The sequence below is a fragment of the Candoia aspera genome, chromosome 1 (genome assembly GCF_035149785.1).
Source record: "Candoia aspera isolate rCanAsp1 chromosome 1, rCanAsp1.hap2, whole genome shotgun sequence".
In the NCBI taxonomy this organism is placed as follows: Eukaryota; Metazoa; Chordata; class Lepidosauria; order Squamata; family Boidae; genus Candoia; species Candoia aspera.
Genome location: NC_086153.1, coordinates 12,989,470 through 13,006,325, shown reverse-complemented (window position 1 = coordinate 13,006,325; position 16,856 = coordinate 12,989,470). Strand labels below are relative to the sequence as shown.

The window sequence follows — 16,856 nt, the reverse complement described above, 5'->3', positions numbered from 1 at the left end:
GCGCCCCCCTTCCCGGGGCTGACATTCCTTGGGAGTCTCCCGTCTTGCGCCCCCCTTCCCGCCGCTCCCCCTCTCGCTTCCTCCTGCTCTCCCTCCTCCCTCCCTCCCTCTCTCTTCCACCGGGGGGTGGGGGAACCGAAGTTGGCGGTTGGGGGGAGAGCAAGCCAGCAAGCGAGCAGGGGAGAAAGGGAGGGATAAGGCAGTGTGGAGTTGTGGAGTGGAGGGCGGGCGGGAGGGAGGGGGGGTGCGCGGATAAAGAGCCATGGACGGATCCGCGCTCTGCAACGGCTTCCGCAAGAAACGGCGATCCAGATCGCAGCGCGATCGGGAAAGGCGATCCAAACGCGGATTACAAGGTGGCCCCGGCGGGGATTTGGGGGCAAGCGCTCCCGGAGAGCCGCGGAGGACCAGAGCGGCTTCCATCCTTTCTTCCTCCGGCTCGGATCTTGAAAACAATGGCAAGCCGCCGTCCCGACCGAAGCCCCCACGGAGGAAGCGGAGGGAGTCTTCTTCTCCAGAAGAAGATATCGTGGACGGGTTCGCCCTGGCCAGCTTTGTCACACTGGAAGCCTTAGAGGTAAGGGACCCACAGAGCACCCCAGGCCTCCCCATCCCCAAACCAGACCCCCCTCCCTAACCCGCACCGCTTCCATCCCAGCGGCTCCAGGGGGAAACCGGAGAAGTGGAGCGCGCGGGGGGGGGGTGGAGTCGGAAGCGCGGTGTGTGCGCCGGAGTCCCATTGTTTGCTGAAGGGGGAATGGCAGCCGAAAGGGAAGGGGGGGTGTAACGTCTGCGCGTGTGGAGGAAAGAGCCTCGCGCCTCCCGGCTGTGTTGGGATAACAATGCAGACTTGGCACGCGCGCGCGCACCCCCTCCTCCCTCCCCGCCCGCTCTCTCCAAATATTGGTCGAGCGATACGGCGAGGGCGCGCGGGTGTGCGTGTGTGTGAGCGCGCACGTGTGTGTGCGTGCGTGTGTATGTGTGTGTCTATTTTGGTTTGGGCTGCCGTTTGACGGCTGCGCTGATTCTGGGGAGGGCGTTGAATAGGGTTCGCCTGCGCTCGCTCGCTCCAGCTGTTGGGGAGTGGCGCTGCTTTCTACGGGTTGGAGGGAGGCAGAGGGAACGGGGGCCGTATTCCCCGGGCCTGAGAAGCAAAGGGGAGGGGCTTCGTGGAACTTGGAAGGGGGTGTGTGTGAACCATGCTTGATTTGACTCTCCTCTGTGCTCCAGAAGGGGATTTTTGTCCCTTTAAAGCTTGCCTGGAGCCAGAGAGAAAGGAAGAGAAGGGGGGGGGGGCGTGGAAAGAAAGAGGTGTGTGTCGGAGAAGGTCCCCGACTGTCATCTCCAAAGGGCTGGTCGTCCACACGGCTGTAGGCGCTCCCCTCGCTCACCTGCCCGCCCTCGGAGCTTCCGCGGCGGGCAAAGAAAGTGTGTTACTGATGCGGGAGGCTGAGGACTTTGCTCCCCCAAACACTTGCACTGCTTCTTCTCCCTCTCGTCGTCCCGATCTAGGCTCGGTCTGATCAGAGGGTTGCTGAACAGGAGTGACGCGAGAGCTTACCTCGAGATGGATTCTTGCAGTGCGTAGTTTGGGCGGGGCGGGGGGAGCGGATTTGGAAGATCCCAGGTGCGAGGCAATGTTGACTCCCCCACTTTTTTTAAACGGCGACGTGACAGGAAAGGCCAGCTGGGCGAAACTGGACGGTCCTCTCCCCCTCCCCGAGCTATTAGCCTAGTGAGGGAGAGGTGTGCTCCTTAATTCCCCGCTTTCTCTCCCCTCCTTCCCCAACAACCTTCCCGCGGGTGTTTTGTCAATTTCAGCTTTTCTTTCCTTCTCGGTCAATTTCACAGAACTTTGATCCTGGGCTTCCCGCGCGCCCTCCCTCTTCTTTGCGTTGCTCAACCGAGGTTAGCTTTCTACGTCGGAGGCTGGCGGTTTGTGTGGAGGCGTTAATCCAAGATGTCCTCCCCCTTGGCCACATTGAGAGAGCGAAAAACGACATTTCCATGGAGCCAGTGGTTGGTTTGGAGAATAGACTTTCCTGCCTTTTAAATGACCGGAGAGAGTGGTCTAGATGACCGAAAGGTCCCAGGTCTGGTTTTGTTCCCAATTTAGAACAGGTGTTTTGATGTATCTGATTGGAAGAAAAGAAGAGCTTCTGTGGTTCCATTTGGCATCATTCACTGGATGTCTCTATTTCTGCCCGAATTTTGGTTGGCATTTTTTCCATTTCAGAGGTGCTTTGTTGAGTGTTAACTTCCAGACAGGCCTTGAAACTATCTCTGGAAGTGACTGGAGGGTGAGCTAGACTGAACATCAATGATGAAATATTCAGGCCAGGAATATAGGATGGAGGTATGCAGGTGGTGATTCCAGGGAAAAGGGCCAAGCATCTTCCAGTTGGCTTCAGCTTTGCCAAGAATGGGTTGTTATTATTATTATTATTATTATTATTATTATTATTATTAAGTCACTGTGTTGTCAGTTGACAAAATTGTAAGGAGACATTGATTTTGCCTTGCATATACTGAGTTGGAAAGTCAAAGGTCACTTAGTTTTTACATTTCCCAGTTCCCTTTCTCTCTCTCTTTTACTTTAAAAAAACCAAACTAATAGGATGGGCGTTTATTTTGTTTAAGGCAATGCTTCCCAAACTTTTTCCTTCATTACCCAAAACCACTTATGAGAAAGTCCTTTTTACCCAATGTAGGTAAAACACTTCAAGTCAATTTAAATGTCCCTGTTGTGACTGGGTAATTGTCATGTTCACTGTTTCAATGTGCACTGTACATCGTAACGTTTCACATGCCATGGTGCTGACACGTGTTTCTGTTTGGGAGGGAGCTGCCGTGAAACCTTGTGCCAAGCTCTGTATCTATGTTCATTTCAATGGAATGTGTTTGGGTTATGTGCTCTGCTCAAGGACTTTTCCCGCGGACCATCAGAAGCTGTTAGGAGCACCTGGGATTGTGAGCTTGGGAAGATTCTACGGGGGGAGGGATCTCATTTGCACCGAGGGTTTTTAGTTTGCATTTGGCGCGCTTTTTTCATTCTCAGCTTTCTTTGTGATCCTGCATACTATTCTTTAATAAATCAGATATCTTTGTGATCCTGCTCATGAGTCTGAGAGTGTTTTAGAATAGGCATTCATTACAGTAATGGATTCATGTGTCATTACCCAAAGAAAAACCACTTTTACCCAATTTTGGGTAACTCACCCAGGTTTGGGAAACACTGGTTTAAGGTAAACTCTCCTTTGATTGAGCTCAACTTTTCTTGACTTCATGGACATATCTGTTTTTGCAACAGTACGCAAGCAGTTTGCTGCTGCCTTTTTCTGGCATGTTTTCTGATTTCCTGGTTTATCCTGCCTACCTAGCATTTCCAGGTGGTCTCCCATCCAAGTCCTAACCAAGCCCATAACTTGGTATTTTGAAAGTATCTCTGACCCAGAATTTAATTCACATTAATTTGAATACCGTTTTGAGGTTAGAATTCTATATATGGGTTTGCACCCTGTCTGAAATGTGGGTTTCTCTGAATGTCAAGTTGTTAATTGTTCAGACAGAAATTGCTGTAATTCTGTAGAGGGTTATGGAGTTAACTTGGATGAAGAAATGTAAATGTAAAAGAAGAAAATAAACAGCCACTCAGTAGTGGGAAAGGGTTTGAGAAAGAGACTCAAGAGGACATTGCTTTGATCCTGCTTGGTGTAAGAGAGGGCAGAGGGGAACTTCCAAGTGGCTTTCCAGATTCCTATAGCAATAGAGTCCCAGTAGTCCTTGCACCCTCTGTTCCATGACCTGGCCCACCTTGAAGGGCTGGCAAATTCTCAATCTCACGATTTATACTGTGTTGACTGTTGCTGTTGCGATTCACATATCATTTGGATTTTAGCGGTGATGATCAGTTTTTTTAAAATATGCTATATTCAGTTACTTAAGCTAATTACTGAAATATTGAAAAATGTAACTTGGTTTCTGATGCTTGTAAATTCCCTGTTTATTTACCTTTTGATTTATTTTTTTCCTTGTTTGACTCTTTTTTGTTTTTCGTTACTTTTCTTAACAGTGCTTAATAATGACAACAACAGCAATAATATAAGCTCCCACCAGGTGTGACTTTATTTAACTTCCAGGCTCTTCATTTAAACCCTTCCTTGCTCTTAACTTCCAAGGGCAGTGACCTACTACTGGCTACTTTGTTTTGTTTATCTGTGTAAGCATCCTGTCAAAAAATTCTTCCTGTGCTTGCAAGAAATAACATATAGAGACACACAACCCAGCAATCCCAATTTTTCCTGGTTGATGGACGTGTGTGTGTTTCGAAGCATGCTTCCCTTCTGTTCTTAAGACCTAGAGCAATAGAATATTAATTCTTGCAAAAACAAGAAGAGCACGCTCCCGATAGCTACTCCTTTTTAAGCAATGCTACAATAAATCTCTGATAGCGAAATCATAAGCTAAGTAATTGCCCCTTGGTCTTCAAGGGGTTGCAGCTCACTGGAAAGGAATTTTAAGGCTATTTTAGCTGCTTTCTTAACGTCAGAAGCACTATACAGTCTGTTTTCTGTATAAAGACTTTATTAAAGTTTCAAAATACAGATAAAATACAACATACAGAAAAGCTTGAAGAAAGAACTAAAAGAAAAAAAGAGAAACTAAAGTGCAGAAATACTTAGAAATACGAAGAAAGTGACGTTCTCCAACACAGATAAGAATACAAATCTTAATCTCTTATTCTAAACTAAACCTTAATAAATATTATTTCTATAAACAATAACAGCTTAATCACCAAAACCCAAAATCAACATTCTTCATTTTTTTCAGAAACAAGCTAATAGTCCAGAAACAGTTTCCATGTAGAAACAAATCCAGTCACAGTGTTAAGAAGTGTGATACAGTCTTGCCATAGTAAAAGTGCAAGAGAAAAAAATGAGTTGAACAGGTGAGAACTTTTCACCTGCCGGAAAGGATCCTATCTCAACACTTTTCAAAACATCCTTCATGGTTTTTTTTCTCTCTCTAAGAAGTTGAATGACCTTTCAAGAATAGACAAGGCATTGTCTAACTCATGGTTTGCTTTTAATCATAGTTTACTGAACACTCTATAATTGCCCGATTCATATGTAATAGGAAGCCATAAACTATGGTTTGCAAATCATGACAACTGAGTTCACACATCCTACTAAGCCAAAATTAAGGGGTTCACATTATTGTACAGCTTGAGGTCAATGTCTTGTTTAAGGCAAAGCAGGAGAGCATTGGATATAAAAAGAACAATGTGCTGGTGTGGGTAACAGTGGTGAACTCCTTCAGTATTCAGGTGTTTCCTGAAACAAGAACGATCCTGCTTGTACTTGTTTTCTGCATCTCAAAGTTGGACATTTTATAGATCTGAAGCTGTAATGCACGGACTTGGGAAAACCTCAATGAACATAATTGTATTGTCTTTTGAATAAGCAGGCATGATTGCTCCTTGACATCTAAAGAATAAGCTTGATCAGTTCATACTATCTATATCTGTGTACACTTCTGCTTTGCCACTCTTTTATTCCCTGATCCCTCAAAAGCAGCTGAAGGATGCTCCATGATCATCTTCTGTTTCACTGAAATTAATCCTGAACACATGAAGCAAAGTTTTAGGGCTGTACATGACTTTAGACTGGGAGTACATGTGAGCATCCATGTCACACCTTTCTTAACTCCTTAAGAAAGTGGCCTCTTTTCCTCAGTTTGTGTGGCTGCCACTGCTGAGGCCAGAAAAAGAGAAATAGACAAAATCTGTTTTGAGAAGATGCTGACCGGTGTCATGGGTGTGCCCATGCCTGCTCTGATTCACCATTTCTCTTCTGAATTCCTATTGCTGCACAGCTCTACAAAATTCACTGCCCCACCTCAAGCTACTGCAAATCCTGTGGTAGCAAAACCAAATTTTTAATTCCATGCAAAAGAGAGCTAAAAGAATTTGTACTCCCTGCCCACCCTCCTCAACTTCAGTTCACATTGCTTTGTGGTAGCTATATGTGTATGAAAAAAAAAATCCGAGTAGTTTCTATGAAGGAGAACTGCAAAGCTGTCACGTCACCTTTTACTTTGAAAACCCTGTTAGAGATTCTGAAATCAAGAGATTTGTAGGAAAGGTGAATGATGAATTCCTGCTCATGGGGAAACTGACTACCCATAAGCTTCCCAAAGCTGTCATATTTCCAACAAAATACTACTTTGAAGGTAGTTTCAAATACATCACAGTTCAGCCAGAAATATTTTGGTTCGCCTCTGGAACACATCTTTCATCATGGGTCTGGAACTATTCTCAAACTGGCACAAAGTTCTTGGGTAGAAGTGTTGTATGTATCCATATATTAGTCTCTTTTGAGTTGAGTCCAATTCCTGGTGACTAGTTTTCCTAGCAACAGTATAGAAACTATGGGACAGTAGAGTACTATAGCCATTTTCTGGAATTATTTCTTTTTTACAAAGCAAGAATTTTCTGGTGCTCTCTCATCTAAGTACTAGCCAGGGCCAATCCTGCTTAGCTTTCAAGATCAGCCAAGGTCAGCGAAATGCATCGGGAGTGAGGGGCAAATGACAAAATGTGCACGCAAACTACATGAGTTGCATATTTGTGTACAATGTGGCAACATTGCTACAAAAGGTTTGCACAGCCCATGTTCTGCCATTGATTGGGATTATATTGGGTGCCTTTGGCTAAGTGTGCAAAAATGGTATTGATTTCATAGGACTTCTTTCCGAAAGAATCCCATTTTGACCTTGAAACAGGCTGTTCTGACCTTGCTGAAAGTGTTCTGACCTTGGAACATTTTGTGTACCTCCACTGTATATTCCAGAGAGGTGTAATTTGTTTCAAGAAGAGCATAAAAGAATACAAAGACAAGCGCCAGGTTCTTAAGAGATAAGTGGATTCACTGTCACACAAATCCATGATATGAACTCCCTGGATGGAATGTTGTCCTCAGCTGGTACGCTTTGGAAGAGATTGTCCCAGGAATGGTACTGTTGGAGATGGACTTTGGAACAGAAGGCCCACAGGGCACAATGAGGATCTAGGCTGGCTTCACACATTTGTCCCACTATTTCTTAGAGTTAAATCTCTCTTCTTCTAAAATTCAGACTGAATCTAGCCATCTCCAGAGAGATCCTTGGAACTTACATCTTATTGCTGTGCAAATGTACCCATATTTAATGAAAGCTTTGTTTAAACTGCCCACCTAGCAGTTCGAAAACATGCAAATGTGAGTAGATCAATAGGTACCGCTTTGGCGAGAAGGTAACGGCGTTCCGTGTCGTCATGCTGGCCACATGACCCGGAAGTGTCTATGGACAACGCCAGCTCTAAGGCTTAGAAACGGAGATGAGCACCGCCCCCTAGAGTCGGACACGACTGGACTTTACGTCGAGGGAAACCTACCCTTGTTTAAAGCAGTTACTCAGAGAAATACCCAGCATGTATCACATGCTCAGAAGTGTGCAGGTACTCACTTTTTTTGCATACTGCTCTCTGAGTACCACTTTCCCAGTGTTCACTAGATTAACTGGTATTCTATCAATAAGTGTTATTATAATTGACTGAAGGAGAGGAGAAAGGAGAACCCTGGGTCAGTTCTGTAGAGTCTGCAGTCCTATTCCCTGAGAATGCTTGTCCTACAATCTGTGTAGCATTCTTCACAGAATGAAGACATTGACAGGAGTGGGCAGAGCTCTAGAGCAGTATTTCTCAACCTTGGCAACTCTAAGATTTGTGGACTTCAGCTCCCAGAATTCCCCAGCCAGCATACTGCTCTGTAGTGATGATGGACCGGCTTTTGATGACTAGGGTGACTGATTATTTGGGATGTTGTAGGACCTGCAACAAATGGTGGGACCATCTTCTGCATTTGGACATAACAGTTACTTCCCCTTGCTTTTGGGCAGGAGAATTTTGAGATGTTCTTAGTTATTTGAAAGTATCTGAAGCCTATATGGGATTTTACGCTATGGTTTTTGAGCATCCTCATCTTGAAACATCAGGAAGCCAAATGTTGGCAGTTGGTTGGAACAGACTCAAGGCTGGATACATCCCTGGGGCTCATGTTGACTACCCCAGTAGCTGCCAGCTGCTTGGACTTCAGTGCCTTAGCCAGCAGATCTAGAGGACACCAGATTGAGGAGGGCGCCCTATTGATCCAGACTGTGTAGATCAGAATGCCAGAGTACCGTGGTTTGGAATTCTGCTGATGTATCCAGTGTGGGATGCTTCTACTTTACTGCCCCATGAATGGTCTCTGTATTTGGCTGGCTTTGCAGGAGAGAGTACATCCTTTGGACATCAGCTGTGAAAATGCACACTTGTACAGTGCATTGGCTAAATGTTCTCCCTGAGAAGACGTAACACACTCTCCTGACACACCAACAAATGTTCAGGATGCTCTCTCACTCGCATTCCAGATCTGCCTTATATCATTCCCCCCACTGAGTGAATATAATTGTAAGCAGTTGTTCAATTACATTTCATGTGATCCTGCCAGATGTTGCTTACAGCTCTTCTGTGCAATGAATGGGGCAGGGAGAAAAGTGATCTAAGGCTGCTTGAGAAGGAGGAGAAGGAGAATGACCACTTATTTCTCTCTCCCCCCACCTTTAGCCCAATTTGCAAACAGTTAAGCTGATGTTGACAGACAGAAATATAGGTCATTTCACGAGTGCTGCAGCTGGTCCATTTATAGTTAAGAGGAGAACACTTGTGGGGCTTCCTAATGTGCTTTTCAGGGCTTTAACTAAAATTTGGCAGTCATTTATGTTGCTTGGTTTTATATGGTTTTCTTTTGGAAATGTCAGTGGGTCTGGTGAGCTAGCTGATAAATTGTATATCATCATCACCATTATCCCTCCTCCTCCTCCTCCTCCTCCTTCCACAGACAATGCCACTCTGAACTCTGAGATTTCAATAATGCTTTCTTATTCCCCAAGCCAGAATGGCCCACTGGTTTTGCTGGGTCACTTTGGCCCTGCAGCTCCTGCTGTGCCCCTCCCACCAGGCTTCGCATGCCCAGTGCCCAGTGAGGTGTTGTGAATAGGACTACAACATTTTTAGAATGAGGCAATGGAGCTTTATGGAAAGGCTGAAGTTCACAACCCCATTCTGAGATGTACAATGAGGAGTTACATATTTTAAATAGCATCTCACCTTGAGTGATCCTTGGGGTGAAAAACAACAGATTAATGCACATAAATAAATAAAATAGTCCTCGACTTACAATCACAGTTGGGAACAGAACTTCGGTTGCCAAGTGAGGCAGTTGTTAAGTGAGTTATGCCTGATTTTACAACCTTTTTTGCCATGGTTGTTAAGTGAATCACATGGTCATTAAGTGAATCCAGCATCTCCTATTGACTTTGCTTGTTGGAAGCCAGCTGGGAAGGTCGCAACGTGACTCCGGGACTCTGCAACCATTGTATATACTTGCTGGTTGTCAAGCACCTGAAATTTGATCATGTGACCACAGGAATGCTGCAATAGTCTCAAGTTTGAGGACAGGTCATAAGTCACTTTTTCCAGCACCGTCGTAACTTCGAATGGTTGCTAAACAAATGGTCGTAAGTCGAAGACTACCTGTAAGGCAAATCAGTCAAATTTTTGATGTGTTCTGTTGTGGAAATAGGCAAATGTTTGCAATTTTTTTTCTTATTCTGGGGTAGTGATTTGATGCCATCACCAGACAGGCTGAAATTTCTGGCATTTTTTTCCAGAGGGGGAAGAGTTTTGCTAAGGTAAGATGTTTCAGCTTCATTTTATCCCCCACAACAACAGACCTGTAAGTAGGCTGGGCATGTGAGTGGTTGAAAGTTTAGAAAATGGTTCTAAATAATAATAATAATAATGGTTGCCCCATTATGAGTTGGCAGGAGAGAAGGAAAGGCCGTTTTCGGAGAAGACTGAGGGGACAGGTTGCTCCTTGGAGGAGTTGGGGCTACGGACTCACTTTCCCCTTCCTGCAGGAGGAAGATTGGTGTAAGCTTACTAATGCTGTTTTCTAAGTGGTAGTTTCACATTTGGGTGCCAAAGGGTAAAGTGTTTACAGTCTGTATACAAAATACTACAGTAGTTGAACTACAAGGAAGTGATCAGGCCTGGAAAGTTGACTTACAGTTTTACTTTTTTGACACCCTATGTTATTTTGCCACTTTCTGAGGAAGGCTTAGGTTTCTATATCATTGCATGAACCTCCTTCCACAAGGACAACCATTCTTTACTTGTTTCCAAATCTTAGACTTCTCTTAGGGTAGGATGTCCTACTTTTGAAAAGACAGGCCTCTCCTTGAAGGTGTCCTCTGTCCTAGCCAGTTGGAAAGAAAAGAGAGCAAAGATTTTGAAGGAGCCCACCAACCCCTGTCCACTGGAGAGAAGTCTTGCTCCCAAACAGGCCACAGGGTGCTTAATTGCCATCTGCCCCAGCTACTGTGAAATCAGATCTATTGTGTTTCTGTTGAAGTGCTAGTGATTATTCCTAATTTTGAATGGCTATTAATGCTGTAAACTATGCAGATTAAATTCCCTTTTCATTCCCATTATTTCCTCAGGTAGAGGGATGCTTTTACTATTTGTGTGTGTGTGTGTGTGTGTGTGTATGCATGATAGATACATAGTCACTCAACATCTTCCCCAAAAGGCTTATACATGTGCATGCATGTGCATTTTGATGTTTTAACCTTGTATATATAAATTAAATTTAACTTTGTGTATGTGTGTGTGTATTTACCTATTTTTATACCTATTTTACATACATATAAAATTATAGGTATCTAATAACTTACATATAGAAAGCCAGTCTGGTGTAGTCGTTAAGGCACCAGGCTAAAACCAGGCAGACTGTGAGTTCTAGTTCTGCCTTAGGCATGGAGCCAGCTGGGTGACCTTGGGCCAGTCACTCTCCCTCAGCCCTAGGAAGCAGGCAATGGCAAACTACTTCCGAAAAACCATGCCAAGAAAACTGCAGGGACTAGTCCAGGCAGTCACCAGGAGTCAAGACTTTCTTGAAGGATAGACACCCACACACACACACCCACACCCACCCACCCACCCATTAAGACTTGCCTACAGGATGGAAAGTGATTGGTAGCCTGCAGTCCAGACCGAATACATTGCAAGTTGTTGCCAAGGTGTCCTCTCTTAAACTGGCTTGGATTTTCTTAAACTGCTTTGGAGCCAAGCCAGCGTGATCACAGGACAGGAGCAGTTTAAGAGTGCAGTGCTTCTTGAATCATTCTTTTTTAAAACTGTACATTCTTTTGAAGTTAGGCATTCTCACTTAACTGTTTTTGATCTTACGCCACTTATCTCCCTGCTATAGGGTGGATTTTTTTTTTTCTAAAAAAAAGCAATGAGAATTTGGGATATAACTATTGTCAATAATAAAATGCTTTTAAAATGGATGAAATGATTTAATTTTTACAGATGAGGGATTCTTGAAAATTTAGAGGGGACCACCTTTTTCCTCATTCCTGTGATCAACACATTGTACCAACCTGATTGGTATTTTTGTTCCACAGTTGGCAGTTTGCGACATGTACAGCTCCTTTGCATTCCAAAGAGCTGCAGAGTGTCTTGCAGACAAAGGGATCTGATTTACCCATCATAGCAAGCTTTTTATGGTTTGTTTGCCATTTCTTTGGAAGAGTTTGGCCAGTTTTCTTACCCACAGAATCCATAAGGCAAGATAAAAGAATAAGAACAATATGCCACAGATACTACAATACAAATAACTAAAGCAGAGAAAAAAGGAAGCAGACAGCACCCGAAAAAGCATATTGTCAGTTTAAAAATGAAAATATACATTTTGATTAAACACCTGGGAAAATAGAACAGATTTAGCTTAGCTCCAACAAGCTCAACTGGGAATTGTGCTGCTGTGATTCTGGCTCATCATGCCCTTGGGATGTTCATACCTTGGTGTACCTTTAAGGGCTGGGAAACCACTGACTTTTTTAGACTACAGTGTGTTTCATCACATTATTATCCTGTATTGGATAGAAAACACATGAGAGTGGTATTTCTAAAATTAGAAATTACCCTTAGAAAGAGTGGGGTGGCCTCCTTGGGTAGGTGATGCTGGGCATGGAGAAAGTTTTCTGCAATATTGTCAGCCAGAGTAGCCAGCTGTGCACCTCCTAATTTGACCCGTTGTCTTCAGGTGCAATGAATTATATGAACTCATCCCTGTGTTTCAGTAAGATTCAAATACCAGCCTGCTTGGCTTCTGTCCATGGCATGAGAAACATCATCTGATCCTTTCCATATAGGCAAGCGAAGGTTGGCTCATGCTCATGATGGTGAGGGGAGCAGCTTGCTTTGTTTGTAAAGCTAGTCAGTCTGCATTGGTTCATTGTTTTGGTAACTTCTGTTGCTTTTATCACCATGGGAAGAATTGTTACAGGAAGTTGTCATCCATCAATATCTAGAACAGGAGCAACCCATGGCCGGCAGGCCACATGTAATCCCCAAGTCCTATGTTAGACCTTTCGGAATATCTCCAGATGGCACTACTGAAATTTGGTGATGAGGCTACAATCTTTCAGCGGTGCCATTTTCTCCCTTTTCTTGACCTTAGGAGGCATGAAATTTTGTTGTTGTTTTTGTTTATTCGGTCAGTCACTTCCGACTCTTCGTGACTTCATGGACCAGCCCACGCCAGAGCTTCCTGTCGGTCGTCAACACCCCCAGCTCCCCCAGGGACGAGTCCGTCACCTCTAGAATATCATCCATCCATCTTGCCCTTGGTCGGCCCTCTTCCTTTTGCCTTCCACTCTCCCTAGCATCAGCATCTTCTCCAGGGTGTCCTGTCTTCTCATTATGTGGCCAAAGTATTTCAGTTTGGCCTTTAATATCGTTCCCTCAAGTGAGCAGTCTGGCTTTATTTCCTGGAGGATGGACTGGTTTGATCTTCTTGCAGTCCAAGGCACTCTCAGAATTTTCCTCCTTCCTTATGGTCCATTGCTTTAACTATGCAGACCTTTGTTGTCAGTGTGATGTCTCTGCTCTTAACTATTTTATCGAGATTTGCCATTGCTCTTCTCCCAAGGATTAAGCGTCTTCTGATTTCCTGACTACAGTCAGCATCCGCAGTAATCTTTGCACCTAGGAATACAAAGTCTTTCACTGCTTCTACATTTCCTCCCTCTATTTGCCAGTTATCAATCAATCTGGTTGCCATAATCTTGGTTTTTTTGAGGTTTAGCTGCAAGCCAGCTTTTGCACTTTCTTCTTTCACCTTCATCATAAGGCTCCTCAGTTCCTCTTCGCTTTCAGCCATCGAAGTGGTATCATCTGCATATCTGAGATTGTTAATGTTTCTTCCAGCGATTTTAACTCCAGCCTTGGATTCCTCAAGCCCAGCATGTCACATGATGTGTTCTGCGTACAAGTTGAATAGGTAGGGTGAGAGTATACAGTATATACAGTATACATGATATATATATATATATATGATATATATATCATCCATCCACCTTGCCCTTGGTCGGCCCCTCTTCCTTTTGTCTTCTACTTTCCCCAGCATCATCATCTTCTCCAGGGTGTCCTGTCTTCTCATTATGTGGCCAAAGTGAAATAGCCGCACTAAATCTGCTTAATGCTTCCAGCATCTATTTTTCTTTTTAGAACATCTCTGACCCTCCAAAAAAGGAGGGAAAAAAGAACTAAGAATGTTCCTCCACACCCCACTGCCTGGGTGAAATCATTCTGCTACCAGCTGAACTTCTGGAGCCCTTAGAACAGCGTTTCTCAACCTTGGCAACTTTAAGATGGGTGGACTTCAACACCCATAATACCCCAGCCAGCATTTATTTTTGGCCAAGCATGCTGGCTGGGGGATTATGGGAGTTAAGTCCACCCATCTTAAAGTCGCCAAGGTTAAGAAACACTGCCTTAGAAACTAATAATGCAATAATGCAACATCGACCTCTCCCACCTGGTCATGCAGAGAGGGCATGCTATGGATCCCGGCAGCAAGGGAGTTTCACCTGGCGGGGTCCAGGAGGTGGGCCTTCTCTGCAGTGGCGCCGCCCTCTGGAACATTCTACCCCCTGAGGTGAGGCAGGCCCCTTCGCTCCCAGCCTTCTGGAAGGGTTTGAAGACCTGGTTCTGCCACCTCGCCTGGGATGGGAAGGGCAATAGCTCTTCCTGGGGGTGGCTGGTGGCGTAGAGTTCCCCCTACCGAAAGGAAATTTTCCCACTTGGATTTCATATTTATATTTATTATTTTAGTATTGTGGGTGTTGACTTTGTAATTTTATTTGCTGAGGTTTTTAAAGAATGATTTTATTGTAAATTGCCCAGAGTCCCCCTCTTTGGGGGGAGTTGGGTGGTAGTAGAAATTTGAATTAATAATAATAATAATGATGTCTGGCCCCTGGTGGGAGGAGGATGTTGCTCACCTCTGAACTAGAAGTTGACATGTTGCCCACTCTTGCTAGAAGCCTGCCCGGTTTTCTGTCCCTGGGAAAAGTTATATTTGTCCATAAAACATGCACTAGTATGGATCAGTGAAAGTTGGGAAATGATGGTTATTTAAGTATGTCAGATATTTAAATGTGCTATATCTTACTGTAGGTAGGCTGAACATGTGGTGCTAACAGTTGGTAAACAATTGCAAGATTCTTCCCTTTCGCTTATAGGGTTCTTGAAACTGGACCACTTTTCCAATACAAGGCTTTTCCAGAAGTGAGGGCTGTGGTGGGAGATGTAAATGATGGCAATAAGGAGGAGACTTGCCACATATAACAGTGGGATAGACTGAGATTTTGGGGTGCTTTGATCTTTTGGACCAACATTTTTTTGAGGATTTTCCTTCTTTGTTCTTTAAACCAGGTTTTCTATTTTAAGGATTTGCACTGTATTGCACTGTGTTCCCAGTCTTAAAATGGCAGCCACCTTCCTGTTGATTTTCACCAACTGGGATTAGACGGTTCTCTTGGGGGCAGAAAGGGAGTCCGTTGGCTCACCCTTGAAAAGGAGAGGATGCTCTGATGGACTTTCAAAGGCATGACTCATGACTGTCTAGCCTAAAAACCAAATAAGAAGAATAAAAACCTCTCCTTTTATGAAATGAATGGCTTGGTCGTTGTGGGAATCCAACTCTTGGAATTAAGTAGTACCCCAGGGAATAGCAGAGGAACAGGATGAAAAAAATCCCAAGGGCTGATGTGCTTGATTTATGTATGACAGTGATGTGTACAGCACCCAGTCATAGACCCTGATAATCAAAAGACTTCAGCAGTGAAGAATGAGAAATGTTAATGAAATTGGGAGTTTCTGGGAAAATCTCACATTCTTTCTATAAATCTTGCCATGTAGGATGGCTTGGATCAGCTGCAAAAAAGGATGTTAGTTTAGCCAGCATCTCATCCTTTTTCAATAATAAAATTACTTCCTTTGTGTCCCTGTCTTTGTGCTCCTGAAGCTATACAGCACTGGGTTGTGCATTGCTGCCTTCTTCTTCTTTTTTTTTAAATTAGGCCTCTGAGACAGACCCCTCTCTATTTCTCTGGGGAGCTGACCCCGCAGACAGGCAATTATCCCCAGCCAAATTAGGAGTTTGATCTTCATTTCCGGCAGAACAATGTGTTTGAGTTGGATCAACCTTATTAAAAATAGTCCAAATGCTTGAGTTCCTGCAAAAGTCTCTGATGTAATTAATAAAAATGGAGCTTGGAAGTTATAGGCAGAAATCTGCAAACATTTACTTCTTCCTTGGCTTCTTGGAATGGAAGTTTTGTAAAGATGGGTCAGCTTTGTTTGGCTCTGTTTTATTCCACACGTGTGTTTATGAGGGTCTTTCAAAGCTTCACCTGCTTGTAGGAATCCAGAGGCTATGAAGACTACCACCTGTGCCTGCTTTTCTCCCATGAAGAAGAAAATCAGTGTGCTATTGGGATTACAGTGCCGTTTTAGGACTGGGTGACAATTCCCCTCTTAATCATGAATTTCAGGAGGTGATGTGACCTACGATTCAAATTTTTTATGAAGATAAAATTTGGAGAAGTCTAAGAGATGGGTGCTACAATAAGAACACCGAGCTACAGTTAGATTATAATGATATTCAGGAAGATCTGCTTCTCTGGCCCCAACGAATGCATGGAATTAACCAAGAACACTGCTAATTTCATGATGGGAAGCCACTGAATCTAACCAGGCTTTGGCTGTGTTCACACAATACGCTTAACCAGATCAGGCAATGAGCTAGCAGCGTTATTCATGCAACAGGCCAACCCAGTTGGTGTTATCCCGGTCAAAGTATAGTGCGAACCCAGCTTCTATACTTGATTTATGGTTCATTGTCTTCTGTAAGACCAGAAAATGGGTTCATTTAAGGAGCACAGTGTTGGCCTGATGCCAGGACAATCAGTAACTGGGAGTGCTGTCCACAAGGGTCATGTCAAAAAATTCAAGGTGGTGCCTTTGTACCTGTGTGTAATGTTGATGTATGTGCAAAAGAGACGGGGTTTTGGTGGTGCCATCTTTGGGGCACAAATTCCCCAAATATATTTTATTTCTTTTAGCCTTTGCAGAGCCTACTTTATGAGTCTGATCCAGGGCTTTGAACCCACCTGATCCAGTCTTCATTCCTCCTGGGGGGTTTCAGCCAAATTTGGTCCTGTATCTATCCTGAAAAACTGGGTTCCTATGATTTAACAAATTTGTTCCTTCAGGGGTACATTTCTGCCTTCTGCTCTTTAACTGAGATATGGCTGGAGCCCAGCTGTTATTAAATAGCTCAGTCCTTTTCTTCTTCTTCTTCTTCTTTTTAAACCCTCCCTTCTCAGTTTGCTGACTGCAAAATCTGTGTAAAGGGTTTTTA

General features: G+C 44.0%; 1 protein-coding gene across 1 annotated transcript in view; it reads left to right on the top strand.

Moving 5' to 3' along the window:
* Nucleotides 1-262: 262 nt before the first annotated feature.
* Nucleotides 263-16,856, top strand: part of LOC134488642 (autism susceptibility gene 2 protein homolog) — a 376,739-nt gene continuing 360,145 nt past the window's right edge. The window contains exon 1 of the mRNA XM_063291104.1: nucleotides 263-577. Within this exon, the coding sequence (XP_063147174.1) occupies nucleotides 263-577 (315 nt within the window). The remainder of the gene's footprint in view (nucleotides 578-16,856) is intronic.